Here is a 24,724-nt window from a genome sequence, read left to right as displayed (position 1 = left end):
TACGTATTCTTAAGCAATCGGTTTTTTAGGATAAACAGGAAAAGTGTGCAACTAGCGTGAATTTTTATTTTATAATGGCAACACATAATTAATAATTCACTTAACGTTAACACGGAGACCAGTTGGTCGTTCTATTTACGATAAATTCTTTATCACTGTTCCGTTATTGTGGCATTTGCATTGAAATTTGTAGCGTGGCCGTTCACCTGCTGGTGTTTGTATTAAACGGCTCATTATCGAACAAATTCAAACGTCCTGACTTCCATGGGACACGCTGTATAGTCACGGGGAAAATTTTTTTTTTGAAATTTGTAAATCAATATTGGCACAAGTCATACCAAAGCCCAGATTTGGCAATTTTAAGTGGTTTTAAGAGTGGAAATTGCGATTTTCCCTGATTTTCTTTTTAAATTTGGTGATTTAATGATTAGTACGTTTACATGTTGAAGATAAGTCGGTAAAAATCCAAGGTCATGTGAGTCAAGTAAAAGTATTTGTTTCTGTTTGCTCAACTGTTTGACTTTTTCCAGTCTTGAATCTTGTTGATTGGAGTTGATAATTGTTGTCACTCCCCCGTATGATAATTTCCCGTTTTTGCGTTCGTGCAATGAGTGGAAAGTTAGCTTGCGCACTAAACCCGAGCATAAATTTATCAAAAATCGCAAGGTTAGTCTCGCTGTGCACTCTCCTGTTGTAAATTAATTAACAATAAATAATTTCCCAACAAAAAAGTGATGTCACTCCCGTTGGAAGCTAGCATGTAGCCGTGGTGGGACGAAACGTCAAACGTCAGTCAGTTTGTCCGCGCCTACAGCTGTGAAAAATGCAACAAAACATCAAATAATCAGTTTTTCGTCGTAAAAAACTTGCAAAAAAGCTCAAGTGATGTGCAATTCTCCGACCTAGCTCGTCGTGCGCCCCAGGTGAGGCCCCCCGTCGCCAAATTTGGCGAGACCTTTATTTGTATTTTTAGGTTGAAATTGGCGAAATAGTTCCGGCTTGAATCATGGATGAGAATAGCGAAAATCACACTCCCGACCCCAAAGTCCCCGAGTCCCCGAAACCGCTCGCTTTCACCGTCGATTTCGGCGACGGGAAGGCCATAGACACGCAACGCCACAAAAGCCTAGTCGAGAAGTTCCAAAAGAAGCACCGCAGGGGCCAGTCGCTGTCCAAGCTCGAGGAGCCCCAGCTGGGCCCCGCGCGCAAGCACCCCAACACCGGGAACCTGCCCCGCAAGTCGAGCTTCCAATCCGAGGGCTACTTCTCCTCCGACGAGAAAAGTGACCGGGTTAAAAGTGCGAAACGGGGCGAGTTGACGTTGCCTTTGAAAAGTGTCGTGGACAAAATGAGCCAGTCGTTTCCAAACAGTGGGTTTTTTAACATAAAATCGCCAGAGATCGAACTGAAGGATGTGTCAAGTCCGGAACTGGACTTGATAAGTCCGTTCAGTCCCTCGCAGAGTAAGTCTAACCTCGCTAAACAGTTACCAAGTCCTAAAAAGGACGCTGAGAATTTAGTCGAAGGGACTGAGTTTGATTTTGACAAGTCTGACACTGTCAGTGACGCTGGCACCTACACACTAGATGCTGACAATTATTCCGAGGAACAAAAGGCACGAATGAGCATCGATGCGGAGTTCAAAATCGAACAAATCTCAGTATTGAAAAAGACCGAAGATTACATTAAGAGCCTCAACACGTACAAGCAAAAAAACCAGCCTGACATTACTAAAACCGTGCAAGAATTAAACTTGAATGATACCCCCAACCCCCCGTCACCAAAATCCCCAAAACATAGCACGCCAAACGTCAAAAATTTCACAAAAACCAGCGCAAAAATGCTATCACCGATCCTGTCTCCGACGCAAAACCTCTCAATCACGCAAGACGAGGAGAAAAACGCCGATTTGACCAACAAGACTTTCACGAAAATTATGTTCCCAAGCCCTAAGGCACGCAACGCCAATGGACTCGAACAACTTGTTGATCAAGGCAGCGTCATTTCGGTCACCTCAAGTGGGGCTTTCCGCAGCGAAAGACCGAAGCCCCGAAAATTGAGCTTAACAAAATCGGAAGTCCGGGTCGAGGCTTACGTTGGCAACAAGGTCGAGGTCAGCGAAAGTACCGTCAGGGTTGGCAACCCCCTAAAAAAGTTAACAGCGAATCTGGTCAATGTTGAGAGTATTTCGACGAACGGTGTCCCAGTTGAGGAAAATGTGGTTAGTGGAAGTCTAGTTTTGGGAAAAGTCACTTCGCCGTCGAAAATCCCGTCGCCGATTCACACGTTGTCGCGGCCGCGAAGTCGCAATAGTGCCAACTTGGACTTGAGCGATAGCAGTTTGGAGACGGAGTCGTACTTGAAACCGACTCAGAATTGCATAAATTCGCTGCAGCAGAGACTGTCGCTTGATAGCGACCAGGAGAGCGATTATTTGAACAATTCACCGCACAGTTTATTGAAACAGCGGGCGATTCACATTCGGCACAACTCACTTGATGACAAGAACATGAAAATATCGAACAAACTCGAGCACTTCCAAAGCAAGAACTTGCAAAGTATTGACCAAACATTCAATGTGTTAAATCAATACGCAAAGCCCATTCATAAGATACAGAATTCGCCCAACAATTCGCCGATTCGACGCTCGAGTAGTTTTACGACGAAGAACCCGATTCCGGCGAAAAACACCAACGTGGTGTTACAAGAAACGATACGCAACTCGCCTAACCTTAGTCGGAACACTTCGATACAAAGATCGGCCTCAACGGCAAACATCAAACCGAATTTCCTCCAACTCAGACGTTCGAGTATCTCGAACGACCACCAGAAAATCGACCGGAATCAATTCGGCGATACGGAGTCGAGTTCCGAGGAGGATTTCGAGAAGAACTTATCGAAAAAGAAAGATTTGTCGAATTTGACCAACACGAGGTACAACCGGGCGTTTAGTCTGCGGAGGGCGCGCCTCGATGAGCCTGTCGTTTCACCAAAGTGCCCCAACACCCCAGAAATGCGGCGCAAGTTCCAGCCGGAGCATCTCCGGACGGAGCGAGCGATTTCTGTGGATAGGAAACCAGTGAAGACGAATGAGGTTCAAAGTAGGTACCTGTTGAATGTTACCAAGAAACCGCCGGTTAAAACCGAACCGGTTAAGACTACTGTGCCAAAAAGTACGACGACGAAGGCGCAAGTGTTTTCGAGGACGGACAATGGGAGGTTTAGTATGAGGGCGGCGAAACCGCCAACGACGGGGGGACAAAAACCGGTCAAGAAAGATGCCAATGGTGAGTTGATTTCAGTTGGGAATAGTGTGGTAATAACATTAATTTTGGCAAACGATAATGGCACATATTTTAATGAAAATTGTGACACAATAAATCATAAGAAAGTATGGTAACAGGTGGAGAACGTGCCGTGGGTTCGATGAAATCGTAAAAATTGCACATTACTGTACTAGGAGTTTCTCATTTTGAGCGTAAAGATTGTTATCAATTGCGCTTATGTTGTAATGGTTGTGGTCGTAGATAATATCCAGAATAAGGAAAGCTGAACAACTTGCAGTTGTTTTTTTAACTCCATGTTTAATGAGTTCAAATATTATTCATTTTTTAATTAAATTTCTGATTGAAATGGTCTGTGACTGAAATTGAGTTGGCAACATTGTCGCATTATCACGAATGTTGACATTTATTTACTCATAGTATATAATGTTGCCAACTTAAATTGAAAGTGACAGGTCATTTTAATTAAAAATAAAAATTTAATTGAATGAAAACCGGGTGTATTCTCAAGAGTAAAATATTCCTATTGTTGCAAAAAATAATGACCTTGATCTGGATATATCATTTGTTTTTATTAATAAATTAAAAAGTTCGTATTTGAATTAGTGCATTCATTATTTTTATTCAAAAATAAAAAAGTATTAATTTCCCTTAGTACGCTTAAGGTTGAACTTACTGAGAGAATGCTCAAAGGGGAACTGTTCCACAGAACGTTCGAATCTTTAAGGAAAATAATAATCAATAGTTTTTAAGTGATTTTTTTGATAGGGTTAAAAAAATATTTTAATTTATGTAAAAACACAACCGTTCAATTCTCAGAAAGATGAGTCGGTCATCTAAAATACAGAAAAAATCAAAAAGAGAAAGTGTGTATTTTAATAAAATAGCCACAAATAGAAGTTTTTCTTAAAAATTCTTATTTTTAAACGACATACAATTTTTTTCTTCATATTCGCATAGAGGATGAGTCTGCTAAAAGTATATTTTTACTTTTTTTTAAAGTAATTATCACATGGGGAAATTAACATCATAAAGAAGTGTAGAAAAATTCTTAAGTAATTCATTTGCACAGAGACATATTAAAGAAAAAAGCAACACTGATTTCTGTGTGTGGAGTAGTTTTTGAGATACATTAAAAATTATTTTTGGCACACCCACGAAAAGACCGCATCATTATGAACCTTTTTCTATTATTAAGAAATTCTCCAACAAATTATTCGAACTTTTAGTTCTCCAAAATTAAAATGTTAATTACTCAAAATCTATCAATTTTTCGCATAATTTTATTTTAGCAGTTGTAGCTCTAAAAATTAAAGGAATTTCATCCTATGGAAAATACGCCAACAACTTAAAAAAAAAATCCCAAAAAGAAAGCAATACCTTAAAATTTAAAATTAATTCTCTATCATTTAGAGTATTAATTATTTTTTTTACTCGACTAGAAAGATTAATTTTAATATTAAACTTGGAACACCTGATAGATTGCTGCTAAGGCCATCATGATTTTTTTCATGCAATTTTAACTTTAAATTTTTTCATAAAAAATAAAACTATTGAATTTTTCTTATTTTTTTGATATACATTTTGTATCTGTTTTATTGATCTTATTTTATACCTATTTGCTGATTTCATTCATGTACCTATGCTTTTGTTTTTTGACATTTTAAAAACGTTTCTTTTGAAATAAGTGAGTTGTTGATTTAAAACGAACTAAATCATTGGTCGAATTCACTCAGTTCTGTGACTTTTGTAGCTTCTTCTCCCTCAAATTATTTAATTTACTTATACTTCAGCAAGTTTTGGGCTTGTGTCGAAGAAATCTTTTAAACTACAAATGATAATAATTGTTATTCTTGACAGCGCTGCTATATCTTACGTATAATTTCATTTGGAGAAGTTAACAAAAATCAAAAATAATATTTCTTGTTGTTGGATCTTGTTTTGGATTCAAACACTTTATTTTTTTATCAATATTAATCGAAGTTAAAACAATTGAAGGTTACAAAAATCAACAAGTGATGTGTTTAAGTCAGTTTAAGTCAAGATCGTAACTTATAAATTCTTATTTGCACAAAGTATTAAGGACACTGTTGTAATGTAGCGAAAAACCATTTGGGTAAATTTTAAAAATTTCCTTATTTGATTCTTTTTTCTCGTCTTTAATTTTGGCTTTGCAGAAGTCATTAAAGTGCACAGAAAGTGGTAAATAATTTGTTACCTTGATTTGAAAAAGTTTGCAGAAATTGTAGTAAATCGAAAATACTGAATTTTTTGTATTATAAGGCGTTACTTTATTTCAGTTTTGTGATTATGTGAAATTTAAAATTTGACGTTCTAGCGCATTAGTGAACACTTCATGATTCAAAATACTATTTCTTAAATAAATATAATAGAAACAATAGTTATTTAATATTTATTATTAGTTTTGTTTTGAGTTCGGCCTTGTCTCATTTGCTGATTAAATTAAACAACTGAAGATTATTTCCCAAACAGATTAGAAAAAACATTTCCGTTCCATTGTTGTCTCAAGTTTTGTTTTATTCATGGTAACCCAACTAATTGCCTTTTAAATTTTAATTCGCTGTTCCGCTTTTTTGGTACTTTATCTAATTACATAACTGTCCAAATACAAAGCTAATTATTTTGTCTTACATCACATTTTCCGTCTTGTTAGGTAAAAAATCTAGCGGTCGTAGCAACTCATCGTTATCAAGTCGAGAGAAAGAATTTCAAAATTGGAAACGACGGAAAAGCTACGATCCGATGAAAGCAGCCGCCGAAGGCAAGCGAAAAGAAATGGCCAAAAGACAAAACAGCATGACACAGTCATACACGGAGGCCAATCAGAATCAAGACTGTGATAGTTCCCCGTCCCATTCCAGTTCGGTGCATCGCTCTCAGGTAAAAAACGAAACAAAAGTACTTATTTTTGACCATTAAAATTTAGAATGAAAGAAACAAATAGTTGAATACAATGCACGTTCGATTTCTCTATGCTAGGTTTCTATCCTAAATAACATGGTGGAAGGCAACTAGACTGACTAGAGAACTACCAAGTAGAACGTCATTATTTAATTTGTTGTTCGTAAGTTAGTTTTACAGCACTATAACTACTAACACGCTAACGTAATGTAAATATTCACGACTAGTGTACTAATCTTGGTTTGGGGCCACTTGTTTGCATACACGATTTTTTCTCCCGACGTAGCACTTTAACCGAAACTGAAATGTAGTGATTAGATTTTTCCTGGAAATGGAACCAAAGGTTGTTTTGCTTTTAGAGCTTTCACGGCACAGCCGCCCTCGAACAGCTCATAAGTTCAGAGGAGGAGGAAGACTTGACCCTCTCTGCCGACGAGGGTTTCAGTCCTCCAACCCCGAGTCCTTGCGAATTGAGTCCAGCAAGGGCGAGTTTGCGAATCGCTTGGAAGGATCACGTCCTCCATTAATTTCGACGACATTCGAACGAATCATTTTGTTATTATTTATTACAGTACTTAGGTAATGTTTGCACAAAAACAACGGCAGTCGGTGCAATATACATACTAAAGCTCAAGATCCAATCGCATGCCAAATTTTTTAAAACAACTGCCGAAATTATTTTGCTGTGATATCGTTTGTTTTATTAGTTGTAAGCACAACTGGGGGCGGAAACAGTGGCATTACCTACGTACGTGTTTTGTTTAGTGTGTAAATATGACCATATCATTGTTTTTTCTCGGTTGTCGCACTTATTATTTTTGTGTTTCATTGCAAAAAAAGCAACGAAGACGCGATTGCGGGAAAGACAGTTTCGTACTTCAAGAATCTCTTCCAAAGTTAAGTAAAAGAAAAGTAACCAACATGTAGGTGTAATAAATTATTTTAGTTTTTTTATCGTTACTTTTCTTTCAATACATGTATGTTACTTTTATTTTATAGGCTAAGTTTAGGATATAACCAAATGTGATTTTATAATCTGAGATTATTAAATGTGCAAATATTTTTATTATTCTCTGTAGTTAAGTTGTGCGAGATATTTAAAATGGCTTGTTACAATTTTACTAAAGTCAGTCGATGACTGTCCACTGAGTTACATACTTGTTTTTACCGTTGGTAGCTCTCTCATATGTGTTGCTTATTTACAGAGAATTTCTGCTTTGTATAAATAAATTATCTATTAAAATGAGTTACAATATGTTTCTTAAGTTCAGGCATATTTTTGGGTTTGACGTCACACTTGTGACATTTCAGAGGCGTCTCCATCAATTTTTTGCAAACTTCTCGTGGTGGTAAAATTATTTTGCCATTCTTCTCCAGATCTTTTATCACATCTAGAACATACAAAAAAACAAGATGAAATTTTAATAGCCCTCTTGACCGTGTTTATTTTACCTTCCGATTTTAGAAAAAAATCATTTGTAAAACTGTTCCAATGCTTCTTCGTTTTGAGACTTTCTGAATTCATATCATCGCTGATAACGTGTAAATGTAGGCGGCTCATGCTCGGTTCCGCATGATAGCCTATTTTGAAAGTGCTTTCTTTGTGCTTATCACGACTTATCAACTCCAAAGCAACTTGTTCCATGTGTTTTAATAAAGACAAGTGTGTGGAAGTTACTGATTTTATGCTGGTGATGTCTTCCTTGGGAAGTACCAAATAGTGAAATTTGGCTTTGGGGTATTTGTCCCTAATAATGTGTATCAAATCGTCAGATTCTATAAATAGTTTTGGGTCGTCGATGGCAGCAAGGAGTCCCATACTCCAATGGCCATTGGGTTTGTTTTTTTTAGGCCCATTTTCGAGAGAATCGCTTGATTTTCTTTTAGACATTATAAGGGCACAAAATCTGGTAGTGCGTGGTATAACACAAGAAAAAACGTAGAAAATGTTTTACTTTCTAAAAGGAGACAATTTTAAATACCAGAAGACCTGAAATTTGAAGTTTCGATACGTTGTCACGGACTCTACATAGTGGTTGAAGTCACAATTTTTGGCTATCAATAATTTTAACACTTTGGTCCGGTTTATAGAAAGCTTCATCATATTTTAATTCGTTGTTAAAAGTTATCAACGCGAATAGACCAATCAAATTGGCTCAATTTCGTCACGTGATCCGTTAATCACACATTTAATTGCGAATTAAATTAATGGCGCTTCTGTAAACCGGTTCTAAGGACCGGTTTACAGAACATTTTAATTGCAATTAAATTTAAATCGCGATTAACTTGACATTTGTCAATGCATTTTAAATGGTAACTTAATTCGAATTAGTTTAATTTTGAATTAAATTTAATTTCGTTTTCTGTAAACCGACCCTAAGGTTCTAATTAAGTTGTTTGTTGCACCCTGTGTCAAAAAGCTGTTCCCTAAACATTTCTTTTGGATAAATTGTGCTATCACTTTGTCAAAAAATGTATCGACTGTAACTTCACCCACAGCTTGCTATAGTCCGTGACAAGCTATGTTTTTCTAACCTTAATGTTTACTACTGTTTACTGAATTCTATTGCTCCTGAAGTTTGAATATTGTTATTTATTAGACTTTTGGACACACATGAAAATCTACAAACCGATAAAACACACGAAAAACCACAACACATTTAAAATCACTTAAAACCAACGATATCCCAAACAAATCGCCACATTTATAGAGAAATGTCGTCCAGGCGGTCATTTCACTTGGACCGGATTTTTAGATTTAGAATTTTTCACAATTTTCTGACTATGATTTTATGATAAAAAATTGTTTAACAGCAAAAACTAATTTACAATTTTGATTACATAAATGCTTATTTGCTCATTAGTATTTTTTAAAAAGTTATTGAGTGAAATTATCCCATGAACTAACTTAGATCGGTGAATATAGCACCATGAATATTACAGTCGACCAGACAATCGCTGCGCGCTTGGAGCTAGCACCATTCTCGTTTTCTACAGCCAAGTTCACACCAGGAAAATTATAAAAATGATCGTAAATCATTATAAAAACATCAATAAGCTGTTACGCTGACTTGCATATCACATTTGTAGAACATCTCCTCACCATTCTAATGTGTTTCTATTACAAATTAAAACTTAACTGCATTTAATTTTTGCATTTTTTATTCTCATATTCAAGCAATGCAAACTGATTTTTTTTACTCTTTTTATATCCTGCAATCATCTTTATTTTTGCACGAGATTAAGCCCTTCGATAGGGCCTTTGACTGTAAAAAAATCATGTTCGGATAAACACTCTTTGGGACCTTAAAGATTTTTTTAATTTTTATAAAATTTCTCGATTTTGCAAACTGCGTTAAAAAAATTAATATTTAAAGATTGCTCTAATTTGTCAAATTAATAATTAATTTGTCTAGCAAGAATCACGTGGAGGTTTAGAGCATTCTTGCCAGGAAAAAAGGAAATAAGGATGAGGTAAACAATAAATATTAGAAAAAGAAAGGAATAAAGGAATTATTGGTTATGAAATGAAAAAATTAAATGCAGTTAAGTTTTAATTTGTAATAGAAACACATTAGAATGGTCAGGAGATGTTCTACAAATGTGATATGCAAGTCAGCGTAACAGCTTATTGATGTTTTTATAATGATTTACGATTATTTTGATAATTTTCCTGGTGTGAACTTGGCTGTAGAAAACGAGAATGGTGGGGAAATGTTGCTAGCTCCATGCGCGCAGTTATTGTCTGGTCGACTGTAATTTTGTTCATGGTGCCAGCACCATTCTTGGTAACTTCGTAGTTACAGGAATCTGTACCGGCTAGAGGGCACTCACTTCGCCATTTGTGATTATTTATATGGTGGACCAACTTTTATCTATTTTGTGTTTTAATTGTTTAAAATAAATGTAAAATGAGTGATAGCGACGACGAGAACTTTAACAGAGACGAGGACTGTGTGGACCTCACCGGTTTCCTCTTCGGGAACATCAACGAGCAAGGGCAACTCGAAAGCGATGTTTTGGACACTGAATCCCAAAAACAACTTTCCAACCTCGGGAAGTAAGACTCATTGTAATACTGTTGTAATACGGGGCGTAAAAAACATAATTCCAGGCTGGGTTTGGGCTCAACCCTTAAAGAAATGATTGGGGTTGATAGCATCCCTAAAGACGATTCCGACAGCGATTATGATAATTCCGAGGGGCAAAAATCGAAATTTGGGGATGAAAACAAAGAAAGCAACAGTGCGGAGTCGCAAAATAATGAAGATTCTAACTGTGAGACTGTTTTTTGTCACGTAAACAAACATAACCTTACTTTGTTCCAGTCGAGTCAAAATCGCCCAGTGCTGTTGATTTTTCCGATATAAATGAACTCGCTGAGGAAGAGGAGGAGGAGGTAAGTGGTTCCGTGTTGTTTCAGTTTTTTAGTTGATAATTTTCAGGCGAAACCGGAAAATTACGATGCTGATGATGAGCACCCCAATGAAATTGATAACAAATTAATGCCGCCACCTCCAGTTCCGACAACGAAAGAAAATTCCGAATCAATTGTTACGACTGATGATGGTGATAAAAAGAAGCTCGAAACGCCTCTTGCGGCAATGCTGCCGTCCAAATACGCAAACGTTAACGTTACGGACCTTTTTCCGGATTTCCGGCACGGAAAAGTATGAAATTGTGCCCAAATTTTCACGTTCGATCGACTTTTTTAGGTGTTACGATTTTCGCGGCTTTTTGGGCCAGGAAAACCGAGCAGTTTGCCCAATATTTGGAAAAATGTGAGGAAGAAACGCAAGAGAAGGAAGCACAAAGATAGCGCGAATCAGCACGATTCTGATTCGAACTCTGAGGATGAGAAGCCGAAACATCGGGGCTGGTTTATTGATTATGCTGAGCCTCCGCCTCCTGAGCAAATTCAAAGCGATGATGAAGTAGTTTACAGTGGATTTGTTTCGTTTTGTGATGTTTTGCTTGTAGGAGAAGTTTCTGAAACCAATGGAAAATGCGACCGTTGATAGCAAAGCTGAGACCCAATCAAAGGATGACACGGGGCCTAAAGTGGCCGATTGGCGCTTTGGCCCCGCCCAGATTTGGTACGATATGTTGGAGGTCCCGGAGACAGGGGAGGGGTTTAATTATGGTTTTAAACTAAAAGAAGATCAGGTTTGTTTCAATTGATATTGCGCTCTTCAACGCATTTAAAATTTTGTCGGTTTGTATATTGTTTTTATATACAAAATCCTGTTTAGAATCCTGTTTAGAAAATTGAATTCTTTATAATACCAATAAAACTACTTATTGGGAAATGTTTTAAAACGAATAATAAAAATTTTGGACAATTGGGCATCGCTGTTCTAAATTAAAGCAACAGGGTTCTATAGAATTTATTTTGTAATGATATTTAAAACTAACTAAATTCTACAAATATTATTTTAATTAACATTCTGTAATATTTCAAAGTCACTTGTTTAATCACTTGATGACAACAAAGATTAAATAGAGGGTGTATCTTGAGTAAGTGCAAATATTTTAACCATTAATTAACTGTTGAAAATAAATTGATATTTTTTCTAAACACTATTAAACACTGCCTTGTGTGTTGTGATATCGTCTGCATCGTTTTACATTTTATTATTTTACTCGAGAACGCTACATTTTACAAGGAATTTACAAGAAACAGAAAAAAATCCTAATTGAATGGGCTTTCAATTTCTAGTAATACCAAAGCCACCCTTACCCCATATTAGGAATTCTGAGCTATTTTTCTGAATTTAGCAAAAAAAAAATATTTTTTTTACAAAGTTTTAACCTTATATCGCATTTTTAATCCAAAACCCAATACAGATTTTGCCAAAATATGTAAAAACAATACAAAATGCATTAGCGACTATGAGCTTCAAAACCACTTGCACCGAGATATTGCATCAGAAGAATTGTCATTAACTGTATTACGCTGTTTAAGCCAATTATCTGTTAAACACTTGACAACAAAGAATAAATATCAATTTTTTTTTGGATAAACGTTTAATTTCTTTAAAGACGAGCTAAAGCACCTGGAAATACCTACGCTGATTTTTAAAGATCTCATGCTTAAAAAGAGACCATGTCTCAGAAATAACAAAAATTGCCTTATTTTGACAGCTGTTTAGTTAAAAATTGTAGATTTTTGACGATTGCTAGCTTTAAAACGAGCCAAATCGCATGGCAATGCCTCAAATCGTTTTGTTTTGCCATAAAAAACACTAATTTTTTGTTCATAAAAACATGGTATTCAACGATTTCTTGCTTAAAAATTGGGCAGTTACCAGAACTCGCTTTATTTTATTTTTTTGTGTTGAAATAAATTGTTTCTTTTTATTTTCCACAAAAAATGTACAAAATCTTGTCGAAATATTTCATATTTTTGCCGAAAACTACGTTTTCATTATAATGTATCGATTTTTAATAATGCTTTTCTAAAAACGAATCAAAACATTATCTGACACTTGTTTTGTTTAAATACGGTGATTTTTAATGATAACTCGTTTAAAAACGAGCCAAATCTTCTGGAAAAAACTCATATCTGTTTATTTTACTTTTGAACATGTCGATTTTCAATAAATTTTGGTTTTTAACAGTGACTAGAATTTTTTCGTTTTTAAAGAAAGTCAGAAAACGTGCAAACTACGTTTATTAGAAAATATTTATTAATACCTATACTTTTGTTATATTTGTAAAATGAATTTTTTATAAATTCTTATAATGAAAATAATGAAAAAAAGCATGTAGTAACAATTTTTTTAATTAGTTTAAATAATTTTTTTATTTCAAAGTATATTTTTTTACAACTATCTTTTTGTTTGTGGAGTACACAAGCGCCATTTTTTTCCAAAACGTGTTTCTGTTTGAGGAACGAATTAAATTGCTCTGAAATAGGGTAAGTTTTATTCAAAATAACGATTATTTGGCTAGTTTCGATAAAATTTGTTTCTAGATCAAGAATGTCGTTCAAAATTCGGAAAAATGTAGTGTAATTTTGGACAAAAACGGTGTCTTTGGTCTTGTTTCATTCAAATACATTAATTTAAGAGAGTTTTTGGTGCAAAAATGTATTAAATGGCTTGGAATTGGTTGACTTAACAAATTTGAAATTTAAAATATTGTTTATTTTTTATAAAATTCGTCGATCAAAGTGTTAATCCCTCAAAATTGTCAAAATTTTATACCTGGAATGATGATTTTTTTGTTCATTTTTGTAGAATTTGTTTAAAGTGAGTTTCTAGTTTAAAAGCGTGCCTAAAATAATCTAAAATAGTGTGATTCAACGTAAAATAAAAAGTTGATTACGTGCTAACTTGAATTCGTTGGTCAATTTTCCTTTAGATTGTTTTAAAATCATGCTTTTTTATTTGTTGTGGTAAAATATCTTAGATTTAGTCAATTTTTGTTTCACAAATGAGTTAAATTGTTTGGAATTTGCTGAAGTAGAGTTATACTGATATAACACGCCGATAAATCATTTGATTAAACCAAGTTTTTGGGACAGAAATAGATTAAGTTGCTCAATTAATTTCAGTAATTAAGATATTTAGAACATCGTTTTTGTTTTTTGTGAAATTGCAATTTTTTTAAATAAAAATTGTTGTGCCTCATTCAAAAATCGAGAAATAATTCCGCTGCTAAATGTTAAACATGCTAAATTTGTCTTAAAATCCGATTTTCTACGTGGTTTGTTAAAAACTCTTTAGAATAAGTGAAACAAACGGATTTGATTCTGGATCCTGCATTTTGTACCAAAAAAAACATCGAAATTGTTGAAGTTTTATTTCTTTGGTAAAAAAGGGAATTTAGCCCCCAGAGCCCACACCTGAAGCCACCGAACCGCGCGAAGGTGACGAATTCCCCGACGATGCTTTCCTCATGGTCACCCAACTGCACTGGGAGGACGACGTCGTATGGGACGGCAACGACATTAAGCATAAAGTATTTCTTTCAGTAATTAAAAAAAGATAGATCTTTCTCTCAGGTTTTGCAGAAGTTGAATTCGAAGACGAATGCTGCGGGTTGGGTGCCCTCTAGCGGAAATCGGACAGCTCAGGCATTTAGTCAACCCGGAAAAGGCGGGTTGTTGTCCGGAAGTTCGGTCCGGTTACCGATTCCAGCACCGCCACTGCCCGGAATGAAAGCCAAGGCGCAAATGTGGGTGATTGCGAAATATTTTAATAATAAAATAATATAAATAAAAATTGTAATTTTAGATTAAATAAGCCGCGTCCGGATCCGGAACAGGATGACACGTGGTATTCGATTTTTCCGGTCGAAAATGAGGATTTGGTGTATGGGAGATGGGAGGATGATGTTATTTGGGACGCTGATAACATGAAAAATATTCCGAAACCGTCGATTCTCACACTGGATCCTAACGATGAAAATATTATTTTAGGCATTCCGGATGATATAGATCCGTCAAAACAAATTGCAGGTAAGAAATTCATTCAATTTTTGAGAGATTTATTTTTTGTAAATTTCGAAAATACATACTGTTCAAATAGACATTCAAAAGAAAAAACTCATTGTAACAAGGTAAAAAAATATTTTTTTTAATAAAATATGGTATGGTATTATAATTTATTCAAAAATGTTTATTTAGAAATTGAAACCAAAATTGTTGCTTAAACAGAAAGATAAGCAATTACCACTAAGTATGTAAACGTTTCTAAAAAAGTACGAATATGTGTTTGGATATTTTCGTCATTTTCATTGATCATGCGGTTTACAAATCGAAAAAATTACGAATAATAAATGGTATTATAGATTACGTTATTTTATTAGGATAAGGAGTAAAAGTGATATTTTATGTGGTGAAGTTGAACATTTATTTATGAAAATGTATCAATGATTTTTGACACGCTTTCCATTTTGGTATTTCAGAAAAAATATCGATCTTCAAAACCCTCAGATGTTCAAAACAAATACGGTCTGTATATATTACGTCACATATTCTTAATATTTTTCTCTTTTGATAATAGTAAACGACCGTTCCTTATTCAGTTTAGTGTCAGATAGATTGGTAAAAGTAAAAATACATGGACACAAAACTAAAAGTTTTACTTTATGGCCGAAAAATATAACTTTTACCTGTGGAATTTAGTCATAAAAGTTGTCACTTTTGTTTGCGAATGCAAGCAATTATTTAATTAGTGTTTAAAATAATCAACTTTTTTTGTTACTTTACTTAATAAATATAAAAAACTACAATAAGGTAAATGATCAATTCATATTAAGTAATAATAATTTATTTGTGTCAGTAAAACAGTTACAATATAATTAGTTACAACAAGAAAAAAAATACAATAACAAAATTAAAATTTTCTACAAGTTGTTCCTACCACAAATTGGACCAAAAGGCAGCAAAGCTGATCAAGGTTTTGGCCCAGACAATAAATGAGAAATAACAAAAAATAAAAATAAACAATGTGATTGAAGAAAAATAAAAAATATATCTAATTCTATTTAACAAAATTATAGAGAGGCAAAAAAACACATAAGAAAAATAAAATTAAAAAAATAGGAAAGAAATAGAAACATTTTGTATTCATGTTTAAAATTGCTAATTTTAGAATTTTTTATAAACAAAACTCCGGCGAAATATTGATGTTCTATATGATGGTAATGATATGAGACCTTTGTGCCTCATTTTATTATATTTTATTGTGCGAATAGGTGTAAAAAATTACAGATTTTCACGAATTTAACAAAAAAGGACATCGTTTTATAAAAATTTTAGGCCATTTATTACATTTATTAAGTCGGATCTTGTGAAATTTTAAAAATATAATACTTAAATATGCGAATTCTGGGCTATATCTTATATTGTCGGATTTTATACCGAGATAAGCGGAAAAATCTTCGCTTTAGAAGTCGGTTTTCTTTGTTACCTTACAAATTAGAAAATATTTATTAATTTAATTGATTTCATTGTGTGAATAGGAGTAAAAAATCATCAGATTTTCACGACTTTATCAAAAAAGGACAGCGTTAAAAAATTTTAAGGCATTATTTAGCCGGCAACTCGCAAATTATTGCAATTTCTAAAAATATAAAAACTATTTTATTTTTGAATAAATATCCTACTATTATGTCTATAATAGCAAAAACTAAATACTAGGAGGCGATTAATAAGATTCAAAATAATTCGATTTTTTGTATAAGAAAATTTTGGAAATTTACTTCACTATTTACTTACACTTTTTTTGTATCTTCATTCATTTTCATAGTAGGGTGTTGTGAAATTAGGTAAAAGTTAAAATTCTTATTTAATAAAGTTTTTGATTATTCATTATTATCTGTCTGTAATTTTTTGTTTGTTTTTTTATTATGTTACAACCACGCTATCTGGAAATGTTTTACATTAGATTACATATTTTTTACATCGGATATAAATTCTCGAGAAATTTGACAAATACTTGTAGATAAGAATTTGTTTAACAAATATTTTACCACGTCAATATTGGTTATTCTTTTTTGTTAGTCGTAAAAATCATTTATTTTGATAAATTAATTTGTTTTTTTTTACTTGAAGTCTTTTTGAAAATTACAAATATAAAAATCATAAAAATTGGGAATAGTATTTTGTTTAAAAGTGATCGTTTTCAATTGAAATTACGTTTTTGGGAAAATCTTAATGAATTTATCAAATTCATTATGAATTTATCAAATTCATTTTTCCCTTTCTTTTGAATTCAGGTCTTGTTTATTATTATTTAAGGTCAAGCAACCCCTGTAAAGGTAAAAATCCCACACCCCCACGTAAAAAAATCAAAAATCCTCCTCGGCAAAGCCGGCGTTATCAACGTCCTCCAGGAAGACACCCCACCTCCACCCCCAAAATCACCAAACCGGGACCCATTCAACATCTCAAACGACGTGTATGTACCCCTTAATTAAAAATTACAAAAATATTTTCAATTAAATATTTAAAGTTACTACATGCCGCGATCATCCGAAACCACCATGCGTCTCAAAGTCGGGGGCGGCAACCTAATCCAACACTCCACCCCCGTGGTGGAGCTCCGCGCCCCATTTATCCAAACCCATATGGGTCTGATGCGTCTCCGCAACTTCCATCGGCCACCCATGAAACGCTTCTCGCATGGGCCTTTGGCCCATCCAGGGCCGCATCCGGTCATGCCGTTGGTCAAGCATATCAAAAAGAAGGCAAAAGTAGGGTGAAGTAAATTGTGATGGTGGGATAGTAATTGGTGGTTTTAGCAACGAGAGGCGGAGCGTATGGCTTCAGGAGGCGGCGATGTGTTCTTTATGCGCACTCCAGAGGATTTGACTGGAAGGGATGGCGATATTATTTTGATTGAGTTTTGTGAGGAGCATCCGCCTCTGATGAACCAAGTTGGGATGTGTTCAAAAATCAAGAATTATTATAAGAGGAAAGCGGCGAAAGATTCAGGGCCTCCTAGTTATAAGTATGGGGAGACGGCCTATGCTCACACTTCGCCGTTTTTGGGGATTTTGCATCCAGGACAGTCTATTCAAGCCATTGAGAATAACATGTACAGGTACGTTACTAGAATTTTTCGATTTTTCAGCCCAAAATCTTGTTATATCGACCGGAAATAACATTGATTCAGACTATAAATGACGATTTGTTGAAATTCTGATTCAAAATTGTGTTTTTTCTGCTCGGAAGGGACTGAAATAGTGTAATTCTGACCTAAAGACCTTTATTTGTCAATTTTCAGTAGAGTGAATAGTACTAAATCGCTTAAAATTTTCTAAAATAGCATATATTTAGATTTAAATCGATGTTTTCTTTGTTTGTTTTGACTTAAAATTTTGCTGCAAATGACGATTTATAGCTTGTCTAGCATAAAACTACGTTTTTTCAGGTTTCGAAAACGTAAAAAATGAACCTGATTTAACTGAAACATCGTAATTTAACCTAAAACGACAATTTTCTGAATTATTTTGGAAAAATGTGTTGATGTAAGTTTCTATATCGAGAACTTGTTATAACTTACAGAGATGAGACCAATTTATAATAAATATGATAACAAAACTTTAAGAGTTGGAAGAGAGCCAGTAATTAATTATATTGAGAGCTTTTGTAAAATCCATTAGGTATAATCAAATTATAAAATCAACTGATAAAATAAATTTTAAATAAAGGTTGGTTCCATAATTTAATACTGCCATAATAAGGGATTCTGTTAACTTTTCATGAGCTTAAGTTTCTTAAACGCATCTTTTTTTAACTTAGTTTTTTATCAGATATTCTAAAATTTTTGACCCAGTCACAGTAAGCTGACTCACTGAAAATTTTATTTAAGTTTTGATGAAAAACTTTGTTTTCATGTCTTTATTTTATTGAATTTACTTTTATAGATCAAAAATTAAATAATAAATAGTCAACTAATGATGAGTTTTTTAAACTAAAAGAACCATAAATTTAAATTTGTTTGGGTGAGTTTTGTTTGAGAATCAGCATTTGATACATTGAATTTCATGTTTTGCTTATTTATGAAAAGCTAGGGTAAATATTTTATTTTTCTCCTATTAAACTTGTTACTAAGAAAAATCATTAATTAAATAATTGCACCAAGTGATTACATTATTATTACTCGTTGATTTATTTTTCAATGTTATCAATAAATAAGCAATTGGTACTACTTTTGCAATAAAATAACTCAGGTTCGTTGAGTCGTTAATGAAATATTTTCAGTCATGTTCAATTAAAAATGGTGGAGGCGCCGGGTAAGTTAATAAATTTAAGTCGTGATTCCAAAAAAATTCTTAGATTTAGTTAAAATAGAGTACATTACAACATAAAAGGACTTTTTCTGGCGTATTTCGTGACAACTTAAAAAGTTAAAAAAAAATTTGGCTGAAGCGGCGACATTTAAACCAATACGATTTTTTGCAATAATTCGGCAAAGTTCGTCGATTTAAGTGAATTGGTTTGAAAATTCACTAAAATTCACGGACTAAAATTGCTCTAAAATGATCATTTTTCAAGTTAGCTCTGTAAAATCTGTCGATGTAAGTGGGTTTCTAATTAAACATTTGTTGAAGTAGCAAAATTTAGACATGAAGTGACGATTTTTGTGAAAAGTTTCGGCAACATCTATAGATTTAATTTACTTTTATGGTTAAAAAACTTGCTAAATTGATGAGAACTGGCTGAAATAGCGGACGTGTGAAACTTATCGATATTATTATTACTATGGTAGCGCTCAGCTCCGTTTGCGTGTGCGTCATCTGACATTTCTGTCACTACGTTTACATAGCAGGGGCATAGCGGTGACGAACTATCAAATATTTTTTGAGGTTACGAAGTGTTTAAATTATGAGTTGTTACAAAAAATACAGTTTCACAAAACAAGAACTAATAAACGCAGAATCAAAAACCTAACGAAACGCAAATCACAAAACACAATAAACGAACAGAAAATACTTGCGATTAACACCGATAACACTTTCGACAACCATGTGACGACGTCTATAATTTACTGTCAATGTCAGTTTGACAAATTGGTGACACTTGACGGTGTTGTCGAAGTGCACATGTAAATTAATGTTCAAGGTTACCACCCTTAGATAGCCCTTAGCTGTTTAAATTTGCATTGTTTTTAATAATTTTTTATAGCTTTGTGTTGGTAATGAAAAAATGAAATTGATGACGCACACGCAAATCGAGCTGACCGCCACTATATACTTACCGATTTTGTTGAATCATTTGATTTTGACCAAAAAATTTGTTAAATCACCCGAAATTTACTAAAATTGTGAGCTTAGTAGGTAATAAGCTCGATTCAAACCGTGCTAAAAATCACTTAATTTTCATCAAGTACAACAACTTTTTTATAATCTTTTTTGATTGCAACCAAATATTTTAATATCTACGTAATCTATGAAATGTAATGTTGGTTGCTTCAAAAAATTTTTCAGGCTCATTAGTACTCGTGGACCAACCTGTATAAAATTTTGCAAAATACTTATTTATTATTTTGACTGTTTTTCTCTTTTTCTTTTCTTTTGTGCAAACGAGCCGGTCAGTTTGTAATAAATAATAATTAGTTTGTATTCATAACAACAATTTTCATTGTTGTTTAAAATTTTTCAAATTGTCCGTTTCTATCCCAACGAAAATAGTTCGGTACTCCTGTATTTGTACCCATAGGCGGGTACACATTTCTGTATGTTATTAATTGTTCCAAATATTAATTACATTTGCGAAACTTTTATTGAAAAATTATAAATGTAAAAATGTTTTAATAATAAATGTTACCTGTTGAAATTAACAAACGTATTTCTGATACACCCGGTATAGTCTTTCAATTTAAATGAGTTTCTGACTCAGAAGAGTTAAATATCTTGTAAAAATTTCAAGAGTCAATAGAATAGAGAGTCACAAAAAAGTGAAAAAATAATGAATTTCAGATACAAAGTCTCCAGTTAAAAAGCGTTATTTTGAGCTTGCGTCTGTAAAATTTGTCAATTTAAATAATTTTCTGACTCAAAGGAGTTAAGAGACCTAAAGTGAAGATTTTTTGCAAAGTTTAGGTAAAATCTGTTGATTTAAATACGTTTCAAAAACTCAAAACTGTCTTAAATTGCGTAATAAAGACCTAAAACGATGATTTTTTTATTGAAGTAAGGTTCTAGCCGCGGAATGTGTTAAACTGATCGACGTAATTCCGAAATAGCGTAATTCTGAAATAGCGTAATTCCGAAGTAAATAAAAGATTTTCTAAGTTATCTTGGAAAAATCTAGCGATTTAAGTGAGATTCTAGCTCAAGCTTAAGAAACGTTATAATTCATTCAAGATTTGCCAATAGAACATAATTCAGACACAAAACGATAACTTTTTTCTATTAGTTTTGGTAAAATTCTTCGATTTAAATAAGCTTGACTAAACAATTCGTTGAATAACCCGGAAGTTTCTGAAATTGATTAATTGTGACGTGAAGCAATGAGTTTTAGTGCCTTAGATTTAATTGAGTTTCTGGTTGAAAAAGTTGCTAAATTGCACAGAATTATTTGAAATAGGGTCATATAAGGACCTAATCTAGCTCGATATGTGTCAAAAATTTATAGATTTTTAGTTCTTGAACTGATTTCATACATAATTTTGCCTTTGATTTGAGTGAATTTATAATTTTCAGGGCCCCAATTTACGAGCATGATAAGCCATGCAGCGACTTCCTAGTGATCAGAACGAGACAACAATATTATATCCGTGAAATAGACGCTCTCTACGTTGCAGGCCAACAGTGTCCTTTATACGAAGTTCCAGGACCGAACTCAAAACGAGCGAATAATTTTGTCCGCGATTTTCTACAAGTTTTTATTTATCGATTGTTTTGGAAAAGTCGCGATAATCCCCGAAGAATTAAAATGGAAGATATTAAGAAAGCTTTTCCTTCACATTCCGAGAGTAGCATAAGAAAAAGACTGAAATTATGTGCTGATTTTAAAAGAACAGGAATGGACTCAAATTGGTGGGTGATTAAACCGGAGTTTCGGTTACCGACAGAGGAGGAAATCCGGGCGATGGTCTCCCCGGAACAGTGCTGTGCCTATTTCAGCATGGTGGCGGCCGAGCAAAGGCTCAAGGTTTGTGAATTAAGCTTTTTTCCATTTTATTAGACTTTCTAACAAAAAATTAAACACTAAAATACAGGAATATTTAGTGCGTTATGCTACGTTGGTAGTGCTTCGCTAATTTTATATTAACACCTGTCATCTTTTCTAGTCGTATTAAATTCGAATTCAAAACGTGTTGTGTTAAAGATTTGGGATTATTTTTGTGTAACGCCTTTTCTAAAGTGTTAGCAATGCTTAAAGTTTGTTACATTAGTGAAAATTTATTGGTGTTAGTGAACTTGTTTTTGGTTATTTGAAGACTTCAGGATGAACATTTTAAGAAATTTTTACAGTTCTCTCCCGGTAAATGCATTTTTTTATTCGGAAATAAAATTAACTAGACGCCCTCTGGTGATGACTTTTGAACTATGTCGAAAACAGTAAAGAAATTTTCGTAATGCCACATTTAACTGACATTTAATGAATTGTTCAAGAATTTTGCGTGTATAGTGTTAATTACTTACAATAGAAAGAATTACTTTAAAAGTACGTGGTGGTAAATATTAGCGTTGACTTTGGTTCTGTAGTTTTTCGTGGTATAAAGTGTTTATTGTTGGAACTTGAAAGTGGATAAAAAGTGAAAAATATTTAAATTTTGATTACAAAGTGTTATCAAACAGTTGTCTAATTAAAGATTATAAGTAATGGATCACAGCGAACACAAAGTTTGGCTCAAGAAACCAATAAATTAGTGAAGTGTTATGAATTTTAGGTTAGAATTTTCCACTGAAAAAATCATGAAATGCTGCGGTAAATCTACAAAACTACAATAAAGATTAACAACTGCTGATACATTTAAACGTAAATTATGCCAAAAGGTAGGCTTTTCAATGTCTTTGTAATAATTTTCCAATAAAGAAAGTGAACCAAACAGTCAACATAAGTTTCTTGCATCAAAGATGCAATAATCATTCCGCATAGGCAATGTAATAATTGTGAAGCCCCAAAATTCGTACAACGCTCAAAACATCCGAATAAACATTTTCCCGCCATTTATGGTTACTGTTTTCGACCTAGCTCAGTGGCGCCCCCAACGGTAATTTTACTTCCGAATTGTTGATTATAAACGGCGGCTTAAACCTAAACATTTTCAAAGTTTTATTTAAAGAAAAACTTAAGTTTGGTGTTGTGCTAATTTTAGAGCGGAGTGTTAGTAGGTTGTTTTTGACTAATTACTTAGTGGAAAGTGATGAAGTTAATTTTCTTCATTATTTTTGCATTTGTTATAGCTTTTTTGTGAATATTTTCCAGCAAATGTTTAAACTGTTTTAAAAACATTAAAATTAATAAAATTAAGGGATATTTAGGTCTAACTGCACCGATTCGGCTTAACAGGTTGTAGACGGAGGTGGTAACATAATGATTTCAGAAAAAAAAGAAAAAAGCATACTAACCCATTATTTCAATAAAAAAGTAAAGAATTTTCGATTTCGAAGACGAAAAAGCGTTGTCCTAGAATTTTGATCTTGAGCTACCATCTACATCACATTTTAATAGACGATGTTGAAAATTGGAAAAATTGCGAGCACTACGAGTAATAAGTCAATAAAACAATTCGCAACAAAATCTGAAAAAACAGTGTGATGGAGGGTGGCACTGTCAAAAAGTTTAAAATAAAAACCAAGTTTCATAAAATATTTATGTCCAAAATACGTACTAATCAAAATATTTAGACGATAAATACAAAAAAATACAAAATTTTAACGAATCATAGATAATTTTGTGTAAACTGTTCATTGCTAAAGAATGTTTAATCAAAATAAAATAGATGCAAAATAATTTAACCTAAAAATTTCAGTGCTAAAATGTTCAAAAATTATTATTATTATTTTTTAAATATTTGGTATAAGTCTTTGGAATTAGGTAGACAATTAAAAGAGTTAGTTGAGTTGACTTGAAAAATCAGTTCAGTGCTGCTGTGACGTTTATTTTGTTAATTGATAAACCTTGCTTTTGTATTCTACAATGTTATTTAATAAAAAAAATATAATCGATTAAAGTTCCATAATTTTGCACGATAATTATTATTTCGAAGATCAATAACTTTTTTTCAATAAGTTTTTTCAAAAGAAAAACTGAAATTTGGTGCGGAGTGTTAGTAAGTGGATTTTGACCAAAAAACGATGTTGAAAAATTATTAATGTTGCACAGTTTTGGTAGGACGCAGGTTAATTTTTCAAAAATCACTTTTTGACACATTTTTTTATCTTGTCAATATGCTGGGTTGCCAACGTAAATTATTTAACTTAAAAGTTATTACTAATTACTCAATGGAAAGTGATGAATTCAGTTTTCTCGATTATTTTTGCATTTGTTATAGCTATGTTTACAGCAAAAGGTTAAACTGTTTTAAATAGTGTTAAAAACATTAAAATTGATAAAATTCAGGGGTATTTGGGTCTAACTGCAACGGTTCGGCTTATGGGTACCGCTTAATAAAGCTATGGTTAAAGATATAAGTGGAGTTTAAATAAATCGAGCTGCACCGTTTTCTAGTTAATTTAATCCGTCAAATATGTGAAAATGTTGCGTTTTTTTATTTTTTGCTGTCAAAAGTGAAATAATTCAACGAAATTAAAATTAGTGAGTACTGACTTTAGTTTTTGACTTTGAGTCAATTTTATCTAAAAAAAGTTTTCCTACAGGGATGACTGTAGCCAGAAAAAGGTCTAGATGTGTAAACTTTGTTGTTTAGATATTATAATGTACCAACGAAAGTCAGTATTTAGGGTGTAGACGGAGGTGCAAACGTATAATTTCAGAACAAAGACAAAAAACACAGCAACCTATTATTTCAATTAAAAAGTAAAGAATTTTCGATTTCGGAGACGAATTGGAATTTTCATCTTGAGCTACTAATACCATTACATTTTCA

General features: G+C 33.3%; 3 protein-coding genes across 8 annotated transcripts in view; 2 read left to right on the top strand and 1 right to left on the bottom strand.

Moving 5' to 3' along the window:
* Nucleotides 1-517: 517 nt before the first annotated feature.
* LOC100141757 (uncharacterized protein) lies at nt 518-7,452 on the top strand. 4 transcript variants are annotated; one of them, XM_008193198.3, is made up of 5 exons: nt 518-666; nt 733-923; nt 974-3,287; nt 5,959-6,185; nt 6,566-7,452. In XM_008193198.3, exons 3-5 carry the CDS (start codon nt 1,007-1,009, stop codon nt 6,731-6,733), a joined length of 2,676 nt encoding a protein of 891 aa, XP_008191420.1. In that variant the 5' UTR covers nt 518-666; nt 733-923; nt 974-1,006; the 3' UTR covers nt 6,734-7,452. The 4 variants fall into 4 exon arrangements, with proteins under 4 accessions (XP_008191420.1, XP_008191422.1, XP_015834029.1 ...); XM_015978543.2 differs by adding an exon at nt 6,285-6,369 and having other exon boundaries at nt 527-923; nt 6,566-6,707; XM_008193200.3 differs by lacking the exon at nt 6,566-7,452 and adding an exon at nt 6,232-6,370 and having other exon boundaries at nt 526-923.
* On the bottom strand, nt 7,423-8,959 carry Aptx (aprataxin). Of its 2 annotated transcripts, XM_008193201.3 has the most exons (4): nt 8,837-8,955; nt 8,742-8,778; nt 7,659-8,164; nt 7,423-7,597 (listed from the first exon to the last, which is right to left on the bottom strand). In XM_008193201.3, the coding sequence occupies exons 3-4, from the start codon at nt 8,095-8,097 to the stop codon at nt 7,437-7,439; spliced, it is 600 nt and encodes a 199-aa protein (XP_008191423.1). In that variant the 5' UTR covers nt 8,098-8,164; nt 8,742-8,778; nt 8,837-8,955; the 3' UTR covers nt 7,423-7,436. The 2 variants fall into 2 exon arrangements, with proteins under 2 accessions (XP_008191423.1, XP_970042.1); XM_964949.5 differs by having other exon boundaries at nt 8,742-8,959.
* Nucleotides 8,960-10,015: 1,056 nt separating this feature from the next.
* Taf1 (TBP-associated factor 1) overlaps nt 10,016-24,724 on the top strand; it is a 28,295-nt gene continuing 13,586 nt past the window's right edge. Inside the window, exons 1-13 of one of the 2 annotated variants that reach the window (XM_008193197.3) lie at nt 10,016-10,266; nt 10,321-10,484; nt 10,535-10,605; nt 10,652-10,876; nt 10,922-11,140; nt 11,187-11,372; nt 14,040-14,171; nt 14,224-14,387; nt 14,447-14,670; nt 16,957-17,116; nt 17,171-17,411; nt 17,460-17,761; nt 21,369-21,819. In XM_008193197.3, the coding sequence (XP_008191419.1) occupies nt 10,118-10,266; nt 10,321-10,484; nt 10,535-10,605; nt 10,652-10,876; nt 10,922-11,140; nt 11,187-11,372; nt 14,040-14,171; nt 14,224-14,387; nt 14,447-14,670; nt 16,957-17,116; nt 17,171-17,411; nt 17,460-17,761; nt 21,369-21,819 (2,688 nt within the window). In that variant the 5' untranslated portion in view covers nt 10,016-10,117. Of the gene's footprint in view, nt 10,267-10,320; nt 10,485-10,534; nt 10,606-10,651; nt 10,877-10,921; nt 11,141-11,186; nt 11,373-14,039; nt 14,172-14,214; nt 14,388-14,446; nt 14,671-16,956; nt 17,117-17,170; nt 17,412-17,459; nt 17,762-21,368; nt 21,820-24,724 lie in introns of both variants that reach the window. The other variant, XM_008193196.3, reaches the window with a different exon arrangement.

The sequence above is a fragment of the Tribolium castaneum genome, chromosome 1, assembly GCF_031307605.1.
Source record: "Tribolium castaneum strain GA2 chromosome 1, icTriCast1.1, whole genome shotgun sequence".
NCBI classification, from domain to species: Eukaryota; Metazoa; Arthropoda; class Insecta; order Coleoptera; family Tenebrionidae; genus Tribolium; species Tribolium castaneum.
Note: the sequence above shows the minus strand (reverse complement) of the source record. Positions and strands in the feature narration are given on the sequence as shown.